The sequence below is a fragment of the Antechinus flavipes genome, chromosome 5 (assembly GCF_016432865.1).
Source record: "Antechinus flavipes isolate AdamAnt ecotype Samford, QLD, Australia chromosome 5, AdamAnt_v2, whole genome shotgun sequence".
Taxonomy (NCBI): domain Eukaryota; kingdom Metazoa; phylum Chordata; class Mammalia; order Dasyuromorphia; family Dasyuridae; genus Antechinus; species Antechinus flavipes.
In genome coordinates, this window is record NC_067402.1 from 67,033,513 (window position 1) to 67,054,292 (window position 20,780).

The following is a 20,780-nucleotide window of genomic DNA, read 5'->3' on the forward strand; positions in this document are numbered from 1 at the left end:
TTTAAAATACTTCAATACCTTGTTGAATTGATTTCCATAAAATTATTTTCAAAAATCTAATTTAAAGAAAGTATTCTTTCTTGAAAGCAGGCTTCCCAATATCCTTCTAGGAGGTTCAGTTTTTCCTTCAAGAAGGCTTAATCTACTTCTAGTTAGTTTGTCACATTTAGTACTTATTTGTTCTTTTATTTAGTTTAACTTTATCTTTCCATCTGTATTATAATCTCTTTGAAAGTACTTGTGGTTTATTTTTCTTTATATCCCTTGTAAGCTAACAATACTAGATGCTCAGTCAACTGATTGCTTTTAATTTTTCCTTCTTCTTTTTGCTGTGAAAAATTAATCAACATAAGAAAAAGAATAAAGGGGAGGGTCTCAGTGGCTGTACTGTGCACACCAAACTTAGCATCAACAGACAACAGTGCCTTTTTTATTGGTTAGCCTCACTTTGTCCTGTCTGGATCTTATTTGTACACTATCTTCAATATGTTGTCCCCCATTGGGCTATGAGCTTCTCAAAGGCAGAGCGTTGTTTGCCTTTCTTTGTGTACCCAGCCCTTAGGACAGTGTCTGGCATAAAAGAAGTGCTTAATAAATGCTTTTTGACTGAGAGCTTTTAACTCTTCATAGCTTAGCCAACACCAGTTATTCTTCGATCTTCTCACCTTCCCCTATCTTAAATATCTTAACCACCTTTACTAGGTAAATCCCACCAAGAACCCTTTCAAAATCAAATTGCACACAAAGTCTAGAAACTGTGATTTCAGTAATGAACAATATTTAGGTTTAAATCCTTTAGTAGGTTTCTGGAAATCTGCAAACCTTCCAAAAGCTTGAAATCCAAGCATTTCTTCCTTGATCTGACTTTCTGAAAGAGCCTCTACCTGACCTGGCATAGCCCTCATCATCTCATGTTTGTTGACTGACAACAATCATAAACAAGATTATATTTCTATTTGATTCTATTTGAATTCTTTGTTGGAATATATTTTAACATGGAATTTTTGTTTTAACAGGAAAGGAAGGAAAAGAAATCCTGGGGCCTGAAGCTCAGGCAGATGAAGCGGGATGTGCAGGTACTTTTCTGCTTGCCTTGTTTGCTATTTATCTTGCAGTTTAGGCTCTTTTGTGTCACAAATTTTTGTCTTTTAGTCCTTTTATTCATGATGGCATAGAGAAAAGAATTCCAGAACAAGAGACAGAAGACCTGGGTTAAAGTCCTAGCTTATATACTTGGTCACATAATGTCCATAAGCCTCAGTTTTCATTTGCAAGTAATAGTAGTCCTTTCCCAAGAATTCTACATAGCTGTTTTTTGAGGAAAGCGCTTTATGAACAGTAACTACTCCACAAAGTTAAGATGCTGTTATATCAAGTATTCTTCAAAGTTGCAGCCACTATCTCCCTAGCATTTTGAATTCTATAAAGGCACATGGCATAATCCAATTTTTAATATGAAATACTGAATAGATAATTCACAGATAATCCAAAAACAGCCAGTGAGTTGTTTCTCCTACCTCTTCCAAGTATTTTATGAGTACTTTAAAAACAAATACTTTTGAGTATCACTCTTAGTTAAGTTACCCTTTGGTTAAAAGACTGATAAGTGCATGATAAAAGGCATGACAGTGAATTAACCCCCAAAATAGGTTTGCAAATAGGAAAATAGGCCAATAGGACAATTATTCTGAAAACTGGATATGAACTTGGCAAAATCTCAAAATCATTGTTTTTTATTTTCTCTTATTGAAGGAGTGCTTGCTTTTATAAGCTTCTAATTGAACTAAACAAGGAAACTTGTTTTTAAGAACCAAAAGCACTCTTTAGGAATCTTTAGTCTACTCTTTTACAGTAAGCTCAGAAAATATTGGTCCAAGGAACAAAAAAGGAAAATATCAAATTTAAAAATAAGTAATAGTAATCAAACCACAAACATTTGTTCAGTGTTTTCTGCATGCCAATAAAAATTATAATGGTTCACATTTATATAAATTATAAAGGATTTTCAAGTGCATTCTCTTATTTAATAGTAACATGAAGTAATTTTAGGGTAGCATCAAGGTGACTCCAAGCTCTCAAGGGCTGTTCCAAAGGAAGGCCAACTGTGACATGTTCTTCCATGTCCTTTTGTGCTGGAAGGCTTCTAAGTAGAGCAACAGGGTGGTTTTCAAAGACTGAGCTCCAAATACAGAAGAATGTAGCACTACTAGTAGACTAGCCACTTGGTGATGAATTCTTTGGTCATGGTAACATAGGAAACAAAGAAATGCACACAGTGACCCACAGTCACATGAGTGACCACAGGAGAGAGCTGGGAAGGGGAGCAGAGGATTCTAACAATCACATGGGGTTAAGATGGCCCCTCACTAGTAATTATCAACACTTCAAAAGTTGGGTCCTTCTCGTCTAGTGACCAACAGATATTAGAGGAACAGAATCATTTCAGTTTTTACAATCTCACCATAACTGAAAACAGAAGACAAAAGTAGATTGCAACTGAATGGAAGATTGGCTCAGTGATTTTCTTTGAAGAAGCACAATCCTAAGGCCACAAGACCTCATTTCATGGGATACTTTGTCGTCTGTTATTGCAACGTTAATGATAAGAATTTTGAAAAAATTCCATTTTAAAGATTATCGCAATTTATGAGCCACTTCAGTTGTTGAAAGCGTCCAAGAAGAAATCAGAAATATTTCTAAACTGAATCAGCATATATTTCGCCATGCTCTGACCTTCAGTGCAAAGATCGGCATAAGGGAGAAAAGCAAATAAAATGTTGTGAAGCATGATTTATGATGATAAAATTAGAAAAAACCAAAGGCTTGTAGACAAAACAAAAATGTCTCACCATTTCTTTAGTGAACTTTTTTTTCTGAATTTCTCACAAATTGAATAAATTCAGTGGCAGGCTCCACTTTGAAAACTGAGATTATCGTTACCCATCTAGTTCTGCAGTCCCTCTCCCATTCTCCAGAAACTTTTAAAGTTCACTGTCAGTTGCTCAGCATTCACACCTGCCCACTGTTTGAGGACCTGAGGCTGTAATTCACCCTAGACCAAATGACTGAAGTTCATCAAGAGCAGGAAGGGGCTCTTTTTTTTTTACAGTCTTCTTTCTTATCCTGAGATCAGCTCATTTTTAGCCAGTTTTTTCTAAGGTTGTCCTTCTCAGGAGAGGAAACCAGCAAAATAAAGTTTGAATAAACTGTCTCTTTTTTGAGTCTTTTCTTTCTTCCCCAGAAAAAAATACTGAACCAGTAAATCAGGAGAATCCGTAGCTATATAGTTCACATTTATTTTAGCATGGTATTTGATAGAGTCTCATGATATTCTTGTGGAAAACATGGAGGCCTGTGGCACAAGTGACAATGCAATTTAATTTAGAACTGTTGAAATGATTGGAGTTGAAGAGTCTCTAATGGTTCAATGGGGAGAGGTCTCCAGTGGATCCTTCCAAGAGCTCTGTTTGGTCATATGTCATCAATATTTTTATCAGTTTTGCAGATGATGCAAAGCTGAGAGAGTGGATTACTAGCAAGCAAGTTGGCAGCATCCAAAAAAAAATCTTGACAAACTAGAACATCAGACTGAATTTATTAATAAGCTACATTTCACTAAGGAGAAATGTAAACATTTATACTTAGATTTTTTAAAAAACCAGCTTTGTAAGTATAGGAAGGAAGGGGCATGGTTAGGCAACAGTGTGTCTTTAAAAGATGATGGGGGAGTGAATGAAGTCTTGAATGTAGGTGGACTATGGTTTTGCTGGGAGCTGTGCCAAACAGCAAGGTATAGATACCTGAGTGGCAGCATCAGGATTCAAGCAGATTCTCTGGCTCCAAATCTGTGAATTTGTGGATCTCCAAATCCAAACCACAGTGCCATAGACATTTGCATTCAATTATCAGAACTACAGAACCTGTTTCCATCATAATGTTTTAATTATGGGCTTTTTCTTCTACTCATCTGTAGTTTAACATTTGCAGATTTTTCCTTGGGATTAATTTTTAGCAATAAATCAAGGACCCTTATAAATTATTTCATGTTATGTAAAGTGAAGATATTCTTATGTGATAATTATCATAAATAGGTTTTCACTTCTAATAAATACTGGTAATCTCATACTTATAATTTCACACTATGAAATGAATGGTAAAGATTTGTTGTCTTATTAAAGATAAGCTTCAAATTAATAACTGAAGATGGACTGTACAATGGTAATTTATTATGCCTACATGAGAAGCCTGGATACAATTTATTTAGCTGGATTATGTGTAACCTGCATAAATAATGTATTCAAGCAAATAGCTACTAGCAAATATTTCTCATGCTACAGCTTATATAAAATATTTAAATGGAGTGTTTGTTATTAATCTAATGCTAGTTTTAGTGAAGGCCAAAATTATTGTTTTTCCTAAGGAAATTCCTTTTCTGAGACCTAAAATGCAATAACCCGAATCGCATCAGACAAAAATTACTGAAAAAGTCATTCAGAGTTTTGAAACTTATTGTATTTCACCTTATCCTCTCTTGAAAAAATGAAGCTGTCCTTTCTGCTCCTGCTTGTAAAGACAGTATAAATTAGGCAAATTATGATTAGAATTTGTGATTTCAGGAGTGTGGAAAAGTAGCAGTGTAAGAAACTCTTCACCTAAGCAAAGCAGCTTCCAACCCATCTGGGACTTTGCTTGTAGAATCCTAAGATCTTAGATCTAGAGCTGGACCTAAGGAAAACTACAGATTTTATAGATGAAAGAAAACTGGGGGCATAAATGTTAAATATCTTGCCCAAGGTCACATGGATATCTAGTATATTCAGTAAGATTTCCTACTCCAGCCCCAAAACTCTAACCACTAGAGTATCTCTAAGGCAGCAAGTTATCTTAGACTCCTCAGAATAAACTGACTTTGCTAATATAATGCATAACATCCTTGGTGGAGTTTGGGCCCAAATCTTTCAGATTCCAAGTGTTATCCACTATGCAAAGCTGCCCTTCTCTCTAAGAATCCCCCGTGGAAGACAGCTTGCCTGGGCCGCCATGACTGCTGGAATTTGTCGTTTTCACTCTGATATTCTCCTCCCAAACAAATTCCAGAGTGGGAGGCAACAGTGAAGTCTCATGATAATCAATCTTGTGTATGCTTTAAAGAAAAAAAATCGAAATTTAGACTTTTTTAGCAGTTAAAGTTTTTAAATTATTTATTTTGTTTCAGCCTTAGCTTTTACTTTAAGGAAATTACATGCTGACAGAAAATAAAAATAACAATTGTACAGAGACAGTTACTGTCATTAGTTTTGAACTTTGAGTCAATTTTTCCTTGTAACTGATTTTTCTTTTCTGTTCTCATAATAGCTAAAAGAGCCCTAGTACTAACTATTTTGTGAGGGAAAAAAGCTTCTGGAGCATTTTTTTTTCTTTCAGGACATCTCTTTCTTATGTATACAGTTAATAATTATCTCAGAACTTCAAAGATTGTGAATAAAGAGAGTAGGAAGTTCAGACTTTTCATTTGCAATGATAGGAAAGAGAATTTAGATGGTTTAAAAAAATTGTAATCACAGTAAGTGATTTCTTTTCTATTTGTTGATTGTCTTTTCTAATGTGTCACTACCATAATCGTTGTCACAGGATATGGTATTGACAGGTCAGAGTTTTGATATGTCTTTGAATATTTTTTAAGTTTTTATCTGCCTTATGATCTGAAAACTTGACATTTTCCATAGAATTTTTAAACATTGTGTGCTGCATAAAATAGAATTTTAATTTTTGTTCAGTTTTAATTTTTCAAATAAGTTTAATGTGTCAATGTTTAATTTGTTTTGTTTTGTTATCTGTGAGCCATGCCATAGAATAAACTAACTTCTCAATTTGATATCAACTCAGTAACTATGGGCTCAAAGTTAATTAAAAAGTGCAAAGAAAAGAATGTTGACATCTCTTTCTCAGATTCTGTGCTGGTCCTAATATATCAGCTCATTCTGAAGGATATATTCTTTTACCTCTATTGCTACATTGTGATCATCACCATTAATATCTCTAGGAATACCCTTTGAGCTGGTAACCACATTAATGACTAAGGAGGTCAATGAAAGAAAAGGGCATTGTGTCCTAAAGAAACCCTAGCAATTCTTTTTATGGTTGCCTGTTGTCTCCATTCACAGTCTCAAGCCCTCATTTACCTGAACTATTGAAATCATCTTTTTCTTGACCTCCCTGCTTCCAGTCACTCCTCTTCTAGTCAAGCTGTTATATGATATTATATAAGGACATATATGTGTACATATATATATATATATATATATATGAAGAAGAATATTCCCAAAACCACAGACCTCATCTTTCTAGCACCTCATATAGTTCATGGCATAGAATAAGCTCTCAGTAAATGCCTACTAAATAATTGTTAATGTTACTTCTCAAAAATCTTGGATGGCTCCCTGTGCTTCTAGATTAAAATTCAAATTCTTCAGCCCGGTACTTAAGGCTCTGAGTAATCTGGGTCCTTGCTAGCTTTCCAAATGTATTTTACATTATTCCCTTGGACACATCTTCCACATCAAGAAAACCAGCCTTTTTTATTTTTTCCTTAAATTCAGCAGTCTTTCCTGTTTGTGTGCCTTTGTTCCAGTATTGAAACACTCTTTCTTCACCTGAACCTATTAGATTTCCAAGTTTCCTTCAAAGCCCAGGTCTCCAGCCACTGCCCAGGCAAGGACAGTAATGACTCTTCCAGAAATCAAGAAACCAAAGACTGAAATAGAACACTCATTTTGCTATCACTGAAGTGATACTTATCCCCATTTTGCATACGAGGGTAGTGACATTTGGAGGTCTGTCTGTCCACTATCCCAGAGCCTATAAGTATTAGAAGCAGGATTCAAACCCAGGGCTGTGCTTGAATTCAGTCAAAACAAACTACTTCATCCTGAAGCAGGGTTTAAGGGTGGGGGGAGGGAATAAAAGCAATGGACTAGAATCTAAGAGAATACCCTTCAACTGGGAATTGGCCAAGTAGACTGGTATGTATATGTAGTGGAATAATACTGCCTTCTGAGAAGGGATGAGAGGGATCAGAAAATCCTAGAAAAGAGGAATTCATGCAAAGTGAGGCAAGTAGAACCAGGATAGTAATTTATACAAAGACAACAACATGATAAGCAGAATTCTGATCAATAAGTGACCAAACATGTTCCCGAAGACCAATGAAGAAGGATGTCATCCTCCTGACAGAGAGAGGATGAATTCGGGGAACAAAACAAGCCATACGTTTTTTGAAATAGCCCCCTGTGGACTTTTTTGGGGGGGAGAAGCTTGGCTTGACTATGCCTATTTGTCACATCATCTTTTTTTTTCTTTTTTTAATGAGAAAGGATAATGAAGGGATAAGTGAACCATAGTGACACCAATGATAAAAAGACCATTGAAACTTTTTTGAGCACAAAAGGGAAGAAAAGAAATTTTAGAAAGAAGCACAGATGAGCCAGAGAACTTTGAAAGTAACTTTTAGAAGTATTATATGCTTTTTAAAGGAAGTATTATGAATTGGAAATTCAATTTAATTTACTATGTTCTATGTCTGTGGAAATAACTCTCCTTTTTTAAGTTTGTAAGCTCAGGATAAAAATACTAAAATAAAAAACAAACTTAGGGCTCTCTTAACTTCAGATCCAGGGCTTTTGCCACTATACCCTCTTGCTTTTGAGAAACACATTAAAAATTTTATAGACTTAAATTCTTGTTAGGTTATGGTGGCGAGCTTGCTCTTTTATAAAACCTGTATTTCTTTTAGTAAAAGAGGATGAATGTGACTCAGATGCAGAAAATGAACAAAACCATGATCCTAATGTTGAAGAATTCCTGCAACAAGAAGATACAGCTGTTATCTATCCTGAAGCACCAGAGGAAGACCAGAGACAAGGCACCCCAGAAGCTAGTGGTCATGATGAAAATGGTAATTGACACTTGGTTAATAAGTACTTCCTATGTGCCACACACAGGGTCTTAAGTACTCTGTTAACCTAGTAGAATCTCCCCACCAAAAATTTGTCCTGGTATTTGTTTTTTTAATATTGATTATTCCTAAATATATGTGTACCTGTTTTTTGTTTTTCTCTGTTTTGACTCTTTTAGGTCAGGGACTATTTTTGTCTTGTGGCCCCAGAGTCCCCAAACAGAACAAGTATTATACGAATACTAGGTGCAAGACTATGTTGAATAATTTTAATTAATTGACTTTAGCCCAACTTTGGGTCATAGAGATATATAACTGCTTGTACTATGTAATTAGGTTTATTCATGTGATTGGTTTTTTTTTTCAGTGTTAGTAGCACAGAGTTATATTGGTAGCTGCTCCCATGACATGGTAGTGTTGGACATAATAGTATCCCTGTACTTGAAGAAGCCAGGAAAGAAATAAGCATGAAGCACTATCAGGCAATGCAAAAACTTGCTGGATTTGGAGCCCCAGAACCTGGATTTAAATCTTGGTTTTCTTACTGTCTTAGTCACTTAATCAATAAGCATTCACCAGGGTACTTTCCTTCTCTTAGCCTCAGTTTCCTTATTTACAAATAAGAGAAGCCTTTTCACCTCTCAATCTGTGATCCCAAAGATTAGAAATGTTATCAATTTCTTTCCAGTAGCACTGTTCAGTATAATTCTGGAAGAGTTGATCTGTAATTTCCTGATATTTTTTCCTCTATTGTTCAATCACTAAGCTAAAATCTATGTTCTAGTTCTAAATTCTGATTATTTGGAAGACTAGATCTTTTCATTCAATAACTACCAGAAATCTATCACATTTACCTTCTAAAGTTCTATTTAGGGGCAGGTAGGTGGCATAGTGGGTAGAGCACTGGGCTTTGAATCAGGAAGACTTGATGAGTTCAAATCTAACCTCAGATACTTATTAACAAAGTATAATATATTTTCCTGGAACTCATTTATTTATTTATGTTTAATATGCATTGCTTTATAAATCACATTGGAAGAGAGAAATCAGAACCCAAGGGGAAAATCATGGGAGAGGGGAAAAAAACAGAAAAAAGAAGTAAACATAGCATATGATTTACATTCAATCTCCATAGTTCTTTTTTCTGAATGTATCCAAAGTCCATTGGGATTACCTTGAATCACTGAACCACTGAGAAGACTCAAGTCTTTCATAATTGATCATTGTATATTCTTGCTGTTATTCTGTACAATATATTCCTGGTTCTGCTTGTTTTGCTCAGCATCAGTTTGTGTAAATCTTTGCTGGAGCTCATTTTAACTATATATAAATTTGTCTCAAGCACGTTTCTAATAAGCAGAAAATTGAGTTTTGCTTCGTAATCCATTCTATCTTCTGTTTAATGAATAATTTCATCTCATTCATGTTGATTGGTACAATTGTTATTTGCTTATATTATTCTGTGTTCTTATGCTTTTCTCCCTTTTTGTTCCCCACTTGTGTTTTAGTTTGTTTTTGGTGGGGCACAGGGTTAAATCCTATTTATTTTCAAGTCTGCATCTCTCTCTGATTTTACTTCTTGCCATTCTTTCACTATTTCTCACAGTATAATAGTGTTCCATCATGTTTGTATGCCACAGTCCCTTCAGCCATTCCCTAGTTGATGGGCAAGCCCCTCCATTTTCAATTCTTCACCACCATGAGAAAAAAATATTGTAAATATTTTTGTCCAAGTGGGTTCTTTTCTTCTTTCTTTGATCTCTTTTGGATGTGGACATGGTAGTAATATCACTTGAGTTAAAGAGTATACACAGTTTAATCATTTGTGGGTCATAGTTACAAACTACTTTCCAGATTGGCTGGATCAGTTCACAGTTGTCATGCATCCTATTTATGATATGGTAAATCTTAGCCATTTGTTCCTGATTTCTTACTTATTCCTTTTTCCTTCCTTTTTCTTTCTTTTCCTAATGCTACCAACAGAGAAAAAAAACCAATCCTCTGCTTATCTTATTTAATTACCGATTTCTATGATCCTTGTAGAGTTTAGGATTCTGAAAAGTCATTTGTCTCTTCTCTCTTAAAGAATACAAGTTCTTGGTCATCCTTAAGCCCCTCCTAGTTGCTTATGCATTCCTTGTCTAGGTTTTTCTTGACTCTCCCATCATCTTATTTTCAAAGTTTATATGCATCTCTAGTCTTTCTGTCAGAAATTCTTGAAAGATATAAAGATAAAGTTTTTTTTTTTATCCCAGTCCTTTTTATCCCTTTAGAATTAAACTGTCTTGCAGTCTTAAGGTATTCTTAGAGCTATAAGCCTTTATTTTTTTTTTTGCAAGATTTTCTGTCTTAACAACACTTGCATATTCTGACTATGGTTCTTTGGTACTTGAATTCTTTTATTTCTGGCTCTCTGCTAGAAAGAAGCTCTGGATTTTGAAATATGACCTAAAAGTGCAGGATTTTGAGCATGATATTCCTGAGAGTTTTCCTTGATAGTCAAGGGTCAAGATTAAGAAACTTTTTTCATTTCATGGACTCCTCTGGAAATCTAGTGAACCCTTCTTAGAATGTTTTTAAATTATAAATAAAATATATAAGATTAGAAAAGAAACCAGTTATACTGAAATATTTTTCCCACTTAAATTTATGAACTGCCTGTTTTAGGGTTTCTTTCAATAAGTAACTGGAATATTTTTCCTATTTTCACTTTCCCCTCTGGTTCTAGAAAATATGAACAGTTTTAAGTTATGATTTTTTAAAAAATATGATGTATAGGCTTTTTGGTCATAGTTTTTAGGAGTCCAATGAGTCTTAAAGTATCTCTCCTTGATTTGTTTTTAGGTAAGATTTTTGTTTTTAACAAGAATTTTCTTCTACTTTTTAAAAAATCTTTTGATTTTGTTCTAGTATTTCTTGTTGTCTTATAGAGTCATTGAGTTCTGTTTAGTCTTTCCTAATTTTTGTGGGATCTACTACTTACGTAAGGTTTCTACTTTCTATTCTAAGCTATTTATCCTGCTTCCCTTATTTTATTCTGAGATTTTTGGATTTTTTTCAGTTTTTTTATCTCTTTACTGCTTTCTGATACTTTTGTAGTTCTTGTGATCACTGCCATCTTTTTCTTGAGGCTCTGCTTATATTTGAGGAGCTATCTCTTATTCTTAGTTTTTCCTTCTTGATATTTCTTGCCCTATGCTATTTTTTCATAATATCCATTGCCTTCTGTTTAGTCATAGCATCAGCTTCAGTTTCTGATTAGTAATTTTACACCAGGATCAGGTACTGCCCACTGCCCCTTTTTATTCTCTTGGATGGGATAGGCAGGCCCTATCTGGACTTTGAGAGAAAGTATCTTTCTATTAGAATCATGAGCGATTGCTAAATTAGGATCCAGATTTTTCTCCTCTGTTTCTCCCAGCTCTTGCTTTTCTGTTGTGGGCAGACCCCACTCAACCAGGAGACCTTACTTCTGTTTAGAGTATTATCAGAATCCAGTCCAAGGGAGTTCTTACCCCAGAGGAAATGACCCCCTTTCTTTATATAATCCCTCCATTAGAATTTGGGTTGACTTAATTCATTAAAGAGAAAACTAACCTTCCTTTGTCCCGATTGTTAGAGGCAGGGAATCTCATGATTAAGCCACATTCTAAGCAAGAGGAGTTGAAGATTTCTAACTCAAGTCCTCATTAAATGTCCACCAATTAGGGTTGGTTTTCAGTTGTCAAGGGAATTAATTCCCTTTCAAGGATTATTTAAAGATTTCAAACTTCCTATGTCTTTCGTCACTGGTTACCAAGAGAAAGCACTGATCACTAATATATTGATTATTAGTTAACATAATTAATAAATTTATGATTAATTACTCAGGAACTCTTGTCTCTCAGTTTTTCATCTACCCCACCATCTTGATGTCAGTTACTGGGTCTCCTGCCCCTGGCTTTTACCCAGCTTATCCCAACTCCAAGTACTGAGAGACATCAGGGGCCCTGATCAGAGCACTGCTGGACTGTATCCTGCCTTTTTTGGCAGGATCTTTCTTTCAATGAATCCCTGCTAGAGTGTAATGGGAAGAGCTAAGCTCTTAGATATACTTCCATTCTACTACCTTTACCAGAAAATGAGGTTTATGATTCTCACACACACACACACACACACACACACACACACACACACACACACACCATGATACTTTTGTTGGTAGGAAAGACTTTAGCAGATATAAAGAAATGCTGTTAGGGTTCAAATTATCTTGAGCTTTTTTAGTTAAATGGCCATACTTCTCTACCATTTCTTCCTCTACAATACCACAAAAGTACATCTCTAAAGAACGTAGAAGAATCATTATCTCTAGAAAACTCTTCCATCCAGTTATACAAGCATTTACTAAGTGCCCACAATGTGTATTATATTAAATCCTAAGGATACAGAAACCAAACAAAAAAAATAATCCCTACCCTGAAGGTGTTCATCTTCTACAAATGACTGTCTATGTGGTGGTTAGAGGAGATAGAGAGTATTAACAAGTAAGGACAGCAATAAAGAATTTTTATAGAAAGAAATATTTAAGGGAGCTAGAGGCTCCAGAAGGTGGGTTCCAAGAATGAATGACAGTCTGTACAGAGCCATGGAAGATAAGAGGTGGAATGCTATGCTCAAGAAGCAATAGCAGAATGTCAAGGCAGTCTTGAGTTGTAGGCCTGAATAGGCAGATTAAAGCTCTACTGTAGAGAATTGGAAAATCCGGCCTGAATAATTTGTTTTTTTATCCAAGATGCAATAAGGATCTCCTGAAGGTACTTGAGCAGGGAGATAATATGGCCAAGTATTTGCTTTAGGGACCTGGATTTGACAATTGCATATAGGATGGCTTTAGGAGGAAAGGCTGGAATCCATGTGCTGAATTGTGAGGCTCCTGTCATGTCCTGGTGAAAGATATCAGTTCTGCTGCCAAGATAAGACTTGTCAACTAGTTAGAAGTGGAGGTGAGGGATAAGAACATGTTCAAGAGGACTCTGAGGTAGCAAACCTAGATGATGAGAAAGATCATGGCTCCCTCCATAAAAATACAAAAATTTGGAGGAAGGGGAAACTTAGGGGGAAAGAAGTTCCATTTTGGAGATTCCGTGCTTGAAATATCTTGTAGATGGAATGTATGAGAAGAGATGTCCACAAGCCCATACTAAGGAAGGCCAAGAGCTCATGTGAGAGGTGAGGGCTGGAGACAAAGAGCTAGGAGACATGGGAGTCTATGGGATTTGATGAGGTCACCAAGATTTTATTACTAATTAATATTCTGAGTAATGAGGTCAACAGTTATTGGGACTTCAACAGTGTGATTCTTTGACATTACTGCCACAGGTTTTATATACAAAAAACTTTTTATCAGCTCTTGAAGAAAAAATAGTTTGTAGTAGAAACTATAAAGGGCCATCATAAAAAAATAGAACTAAGTTAAATAGAAAGAATGATCCTTAAGTGAACAGTGAAAGAATGTAGTTTAAAAAACCTAATGAAATGTTCTTTTGCTTACATGTGGAGGTAAACCAAAAGTTAGTAAGTGTACAGGAAATGTAGTAAAACCTTACTGATTCAAATTAGGGGTACACTCAGAATTCAGGGGGGTGTCCATTTTAAAATAAAAGTAGTTTTGTTATTTGAATAATAATTATAATAATGACTAACATTTATATAATGCAATATATTACCTCATTTGATCCTTGCAACACCTCTTTTGGATAGGTTTATTTATTGTTGTCCTCCTTTTACAGGTGGAGAAATTGAGGCACAGAGGTTAATTAAGTTAAGTTGTCTAGGGTCACACAGCTAGTGTCAGAGGCCATGTTTAACTCTAAATTTGTCAGCATTCGAGGCCATCAGTAAACATGGATTAAGGGCCTGCTGTATGCAAGCACTAGGGATAATAATCAGAAAAAGAAAGACAAATCTAAAAAATGGAGGTAGGGGTAGGGGTTGGGTGAGAAATGCAAAGTTACCTGGGCTCTGCTTTCCACCCTTTCATCCAGAAGGGCAAGGGCACTGATAAAGTGTAGACACCAAGCTAAAGCTGGGACATTTCTCCAGAGCATAATAATGAGATGTCCGGTCCCAGGAGGACAATTGGTGAGAATAAGCCTTCCTGACTCCAAATTCAACTCTGACCATGATGCTAATAAATTGTTTCCAGGAAGAGTTCCTTCCAAACCTTCTTTGACAAACTCAGAAAATTAACTATAATTAACAGTATTTTATATATGAATCACTAACATCCTAAATGATTGGAGCTTCTAATATATATTAAATATTTCTTCTGAAGTCTAGCTTGTGCTCCTAATTTGTTTAACAAATAGGGTTTCTATAGATTAACCTAGGTAAACAAGCCCAATAAGTTGAATTATTAAAAAACATTTAACAAATTGAGGCAACACAAAGGATTAAAATGCAATATTATTTCATGTAATATCAACCTGAAATGCTTGTTGCAAAGGAGAATGTTGAAAGATTTATTTTTGTAAAAGGACATGAATTTATGGTCTCAGTGATGAATAAAAGTACAAAAGTATTATTCTATAGTTATACAGAAATAATTTTATTTAATAATAAATGATTAAGAATGTTTTAGAAATTCTGAGAAATAAAAATCAACAACATTTTGATGTGATTAATCCCATCTCTAAAAATAATGTAACTTACTTTTTTTACTTTAAAAATTTATTATTTTACTTTAAAAAAAAACATTTTTAAAAGATAGGGAAAAGTTACATTTGGTTGAAAGTGAGAAAATTGTTATATAATATTCTAAAAACAGGAGCACACATGAAGTGAGTACTGATTCTGTTAGATTAAAGTAGGATTGTAGGAAGTTTTTCAGATTGTTAAACAATAATAGTGATGGGGAAAGTGTGGTATTTGAGGTCTGGGTAGAGCTGAACTCCAATCATCCCTGTGAGATTTACCTAGCAGTTTTCAACCTCATACCCTCACTGAACTGCAGTGTCTTCATCTGACAAATGGACATAATACCTGTCCTTCCTTCCTCACACATTTGTTGTGAAGATGAATTGTGAGAACATGTAAAGCATTTTATAAATCATACATCAATTACTGCTATTAAGTGGTACCCTAGCCTAAAGTAGACTATACTTTAAAGTCAAGGAGTAATTGAAATACTATTGCTATATTTGAGTATTTATCAATAATAAGGAAATACTATATCACCAATAATTTACTATATATGATAATTACTAATTAAGTATGTCATAGTGTGGTGAAGAGTTGCCCATAGAGTCAGAATATCTCACATTCAAACCCTGGCTCTAACATAGACTGAGTATCCTGGTAAATCATTTATCTGCTCAGATAGCATGAACGAGATTATTCTGACTCTCTGCTAATCCTATCAGAATACTTTAAAAGTTGCTTTACTTGGATAAATTTCGGTTTTAATTTAATCATTTAATTTTTATTTGTCTCTTTCTCATAAAAATGGGATGGGGGAATACATCAGTTATTTGAGCTGGTCATTTGGTCATTGGTCATAAACACAAATTTCCTGTGCTAAATTCCTTTTTTAAAAAATTTTCAGTATAAAAGCATTTTTCCTCCAACCCCCCCCCCATTAAAAAATTGTAACAGACACACAATCAAGCAAAACATATTCCTATATTGTCCATGAACAAAAATTGATGTTTCATTCTCATCTTGAAGTCAACTCTCTTGGTAAGTGTCCAGCACTTAGCACAGTACCTGGTACACAATAAGCACTTAATACAGTAGTTCATTACCAGCCCTCTGGAATCATGCTTAGTCATTGCATTGATGAGTTCTTAAATTCCTCAAAGTTGTTTATCTTTACAATACAATTTTTGTTATTGTATAAACTATTCTCAGTTCTTTTTATTCTCAACTCTTGCAAGTCTTCCCAGAGTTCTTGAACCATTCCTCCCATCATTTCTAATAGCACTACAATATTCCATTACATTCATATAATTTACTTAAAATTTTTAAGAATAAAAGTCATTCTCCAATTAATATTAACAAAAGATATCTAAGCCATCAATATCCATATGAAAAAAAGATTCCATATCACTATTAGAGAAGAGTAATTTAAAGCAACAGTGAAGTTTCACCTCACATGCATTAGATTGGCAAAGATGACAAAAAGGATACATTTATTCATTGTTAAAGTTGAGAATTGATATAGCCATTCTGGAAAGCAATTTGGAACTTTGTCCTAAAAAGCACCAAGTTGTGCACACTTTTTGCCCCAGTAATGCCTCTATTAGGGTTATATCCCAAAGAGAGCAAAGAAAATGGAAGAGGAGGACCGGTATATAAAAATATATACAACTGTTCTTTTTGTGGTGGCAAAGAACTGGCAACTAAAAGAACCTACTCATCAGTTAGGAAATGACTGCTCTAACGTCAGTGTGCACCTTCTCTACTCCAAGCATTCGTAATTTGTCGCAGTTATCTTCTTAAATGAAACATCAACTTTCATCAGAATTGCCAAGAGCCAGTTAGCCTCCCACAGAAGAGAGCCATGTTCCAAGATTGCCGACTGAAAACCTTACTCCGCGGTCGCAAGACAAACCAGACAAAAGAAGGAATATTTTAAGTTACCAGTTCCTCATCACTGCTGAACACCATCTCAGCGAGCCTGTGTCCCGCTGGGGGCTGATCGGGAGAGTCATTCTTATCTGCAGAGAAAGGCCTATAAAGGGAAGGATGGGAAGGAATGGGAAACGTAACCCTTCCTCAAGTCCGTCTGTGAGGCAGAGGCAGACCCCAACAATACCTGCACTTGGACCTCAGGGGAGTTAGGTTTGGTCATCATCTCAATGTTGTGAGATAAAAATTTGTTTTTTTTTCCCTTTCAGGAACACCAGATGCATTTTCTCAACTTCTTACCTGCCCATATTGTGACCGAGGCTACAAACGCTTTACCTCTCTGAAAGAACACATCAAATATCGCCATGAAAAAAATGAGGACAATTTTAGTTGTTCCCTGTGCAGTTACACGTTTGCATACAGAACACAACTTGAACGTCACATGACATCCCATAAATCAGGAAGAGATCAAGTAAGTGAGATGGCAGAGTTCACTGACTCTTTGCTTTTATAAATGGATAAGCATCAGCAAAATTTGATTTAAAAATTCAATTCAGTCCTTTATTGTGGTGCATTACATGTGGTGTCTGCACACAAGAAAAGGGTTAATCCACCTGAAAATTTACCTATATGGGAGACATCTGTTTGTACAAGACTTTACAAAAGAGAGGAAAAGTAATTTTAAATATTAACTTCTGGGCCTCTTGTTTCATTCAGCTTCTCCATTTCACCAGTATTGTAGTTTCCTTTTTTACTTAATGGCGTAAAAATAGTTTCTCCAACTGATTTGACCAGCCAAGTCAGCAATCATTTATTAAGTGCCTTGTGTATACATGCATGCATGCCAGGCACTGAGCTCAGCACAGGGGAAACAAAAAGCAAACAATTGTGTGTGAACGCTAGAGAGCGAATGAATTAGTGATGATCTCAGAAAGAAGGCGCTGGCAGTCAAGGGGATTGGCAAAGGCTTCTTGCAGAAAGTGGGATTTTTAACTGTGACTTCAGGGAAGCCAGGAGACAACAGATGAAGAGAGAGACTTCTAAGTACTTAGTGGGGGGAGGGGGATGTTTGGAAAAACAAGCAGGAGCCTAGTAATACTTTATTACAGAGGTCTAGTGGGGAGGACCTCAGTCAGGAGAGTGAGGAGCCACTGGAGGTAAGTTACCTTCTCAAGTCACTGTAGAAATTTTATAGAAAAAGTAAATGCTGATTAGGCAAAATAACATAATGCCATAAATATTGTATGAATAGGAAGTTAAAATTTAATTTTTGGTAATCATTGCTGTAATTTCTTTTATTCTGCAGAAATAATTGAATCCTATATTAAATGTATGCATTTTCCTTTTTGAGGATTCATTTATGGTTTTTTTCTAGTTCCTTTCAAGGACCTGTTTTTAGGTAGAGAGATGAAACTTGTATTAAATGCTTACCATTTTCCAGTCATTGTGCTAAGGACTAGGGATAAAAATAACTAGCAAGGCAGCCCCTGTCCTCAAGGAGTTTTCATTCTAATGGGAGAAAATCACACTTGGGAAGAAATCAGGAGAATGAGGCCTGAGTGCAGAAGAATAGAGACAGAGATTAAAGCTCACCTATAAAAGTCCAGGTTTCTAGTATAGAAGAAATGGGAATGATGGCCAGTGGAGGTGGCAGTTCTGAAGCAGTTGAATCTAAATAATTCTGATTGTAAACTAAATATATTCTATTGGTACAAAACTAAGGATTAGACTGACCCTTAGCATCAGGGACAGTTACCAAGTTAAATCACCTTTGTAAATGTCCCTTATAGCAATTTAAGTCTTTTTTTTAAAGTTAGAATTCATATCTTACTAAATTTTATATATCAGCTCACAAAAAATCCCATGAATAGAATAAAGCTAGCATAGCAGCTTGTATCAGTAAAAGTTAAAAAAAAAAAAAAAAAACTGTGTGTGTGTGAGCCCAATAGGACCATGCCCTCAGTTATCTCAGAAATATCTCATATGAATGTTTGTCTCTGCAACAAGCTTCCTCATGGTTCCACTGATTGTGAAGGGCCCTTCATCTAGAGACAGATTGCTGGAAGGAGCCAAAAGAGACAGCTGCTCGTGAAGACAGTGAGTCTGTGTGGTACCAGGACTCCAGGCAGCATAGGAACCAGATCCCAGAGTTCATTAAATAGGAGGTGATCAAGCCCAGGGGAGCCACTGAAGCCGACAGGACAAGCCCAAAGAGAGCAAAAAAGTCCTGAATGGAACAGAGCAGGAGAGTAGGGGGCCAAGGGACTGGAACTCTCAGCAAAAGTCAGAACACCCCATCCAGATGGAAGGAGCATGTAAAACTGGTGGACAGGAGAATGGAAGGGGGCCCAGTAAAGAGGGAGAAATGGAGGACAATTAAGAGAAATTGAAACACTCTCTAACTTTTGATTCAGGATCTGTGAATGGGTGACAGTTTAGGGGGCTTCAAATCCCTTGTTTCCTCTTCCAGAGACTAGGCAACTGACCAAAGTCCAGACATAAAGATAGCTGGGATAATGACTGACCTCAAGAATCATTTTATTTTAGTGAAGTTTAAACAGTTATCACATTTTCCACACAAACCCATTCCAAAGGTAGGTTCCTGTTTAGAAATGGCTGTCATGAGTTTGTTTTCTGCAAGTCCAGCCTTTCCATTTTAATCTCTACAATAGAACATCACCTAGCCCAATGTCTTGTTACAGAGTAAGTACTCAATGTTTATTGATTTAGAATTAAATTAACTAAGGCCTCCTGTGGAATAAGTAGAGGACAGAAGGTACCATAATTTATCATCAGGCTACATAATCCCCAGAGTTTAACCAAAGTCTAACTGTGAGGGTTTTAGGGGAGTCCCAGTTAAGCAGAGAATCCCCAAAAGGTGATATGTTGGCCCCAAAGCAAAATAACCAATTCATTCTCAAATACAGTCTCTGTATATCTAGATTACTATATGATCATCTTCCCTTCTCTTCCAGAAGAAATATATAGGAAAAGAATCCTAGACTGGGATTCTGAAAATATGGGCTTAGGTCCTAGCTCTGCTCCTAATTAGCTATAAGATCTTAGACAAGTCACATCTTGAGGATTCAGCTGTATGGTGAAGGGGCTGAGCTATGATCTACTCTAACTTTCAGCAGTCCAAAAACCCAGTACTAGAAGCCTTTAACATTTTAAGAAGATTTATTTTATGCTAAATGAAATACTAATGCTCTCTTTTAAAGCCATTTATCCATATCAGCCTCTCCATGTAGGCTATTGTATTTTTAGTAAACATTAATTTTCAACTCCATTAAGAATAAAAGAGGAGCATAAATTTAGTTTTCTGTGTTACCAACTGTTAAACTGAAAGGAGATGCTTCTAAGCAAATCATTAACTATATTTAACATCCTTTGTGGTTTTTTAACAATATTAATATGCATCAATGCTTCAAAAAATGAGTGAGTTCATCACCAGCATAGTTCCTAGCTGCTCCACACTTCAGGAGGCTAAGAGTTTGTGACTGAAAAAAAATTGGTCATTTGACCCAGGCTATGAAGCTGTCACTGATTAGGCTAATCCAGTGATCCTCAAACTTTTATTCTCAATATCTTTATCCTATTAAAAATGATTGAGGATCTGTCCAAAGAGTTTTGTTTATGTGATTTATAATTATAGATATTGATCACATTAAAAATAAAAACTAATCATGAATTTGTAGACTCTAAAAGAATTTCAGAGATTCCCAGGATGCTCTGGACCAGACTTTGAGAACCACTGCTAGTCCTTAGAAGACCCTCACCATGTCCTTAAAGGCATATCCTGCTTTGCTGGGACCTTCCCTAGCTTGCTTTCTATGGCATCACTTCCATATCACAATGAGGCATCAGAGTAGAATTTTAGTGGCAGAGTGTTAATAAGGAAAAATAGCTCAGTAGTGATTTATGATGTGTAGAAAGATTACTATTAATAGAAAAAATTTGATGTAAAGTTACACTTTTAAACTGTGGTTGTTCTTTAAGGAAGAGAGAAAATGACTTCTATTTCAGAAAAGCAGAAAGTAAGATTGTCTGCTAATAGTGAAAGAGTTAAGTGGGATTGGGAAAAAAGAGAGGAAAGTGCTCAAAAGAATTTTTAAAAAAAGATCATTGCAAAGACTGCCTTGTATGTTGTTATCTTTTCATTTATATATATGTCCTTTCCCCAGCTGTATTGTAAACTCTTAAAGGTTGGATATAA

General features: G+C 35.6%; 1 protein-coding gene across 3 annotated transcripts in view; it reads left to right on the top strand.

Annotated features, from left to right (window-relative positions):
- Positions 1–20,780, top strand: part of ZEB1 (zinc finger E-box binding homeobox 1) — a 192,737-nt gene that overhangs the window by 152,828 nt on the left and 19,129 nt on the right. For 2 of the 3 annotated variants that reach the window (XM_051961227.1, XM_051961229.1), the window contains exons 3-5: positions 1,017–1,076; positions 7,793–7,954; positions 16,834–17,036. In XM_051961227.1, the coding sequence (XP_051817187.1) occupies positions 1,017–1,076; positions 7,793–7,954; positions 16,834–17,036 (425 nt within the window). The remainder of the gene's footprint in view (positions 1–1,016; positions 1,077–7,792; positions 7,955–16,833; positions 17,037–20,780) is intronic. The other variant, XM_051961228.1, reaches the window with a different exon arrangement.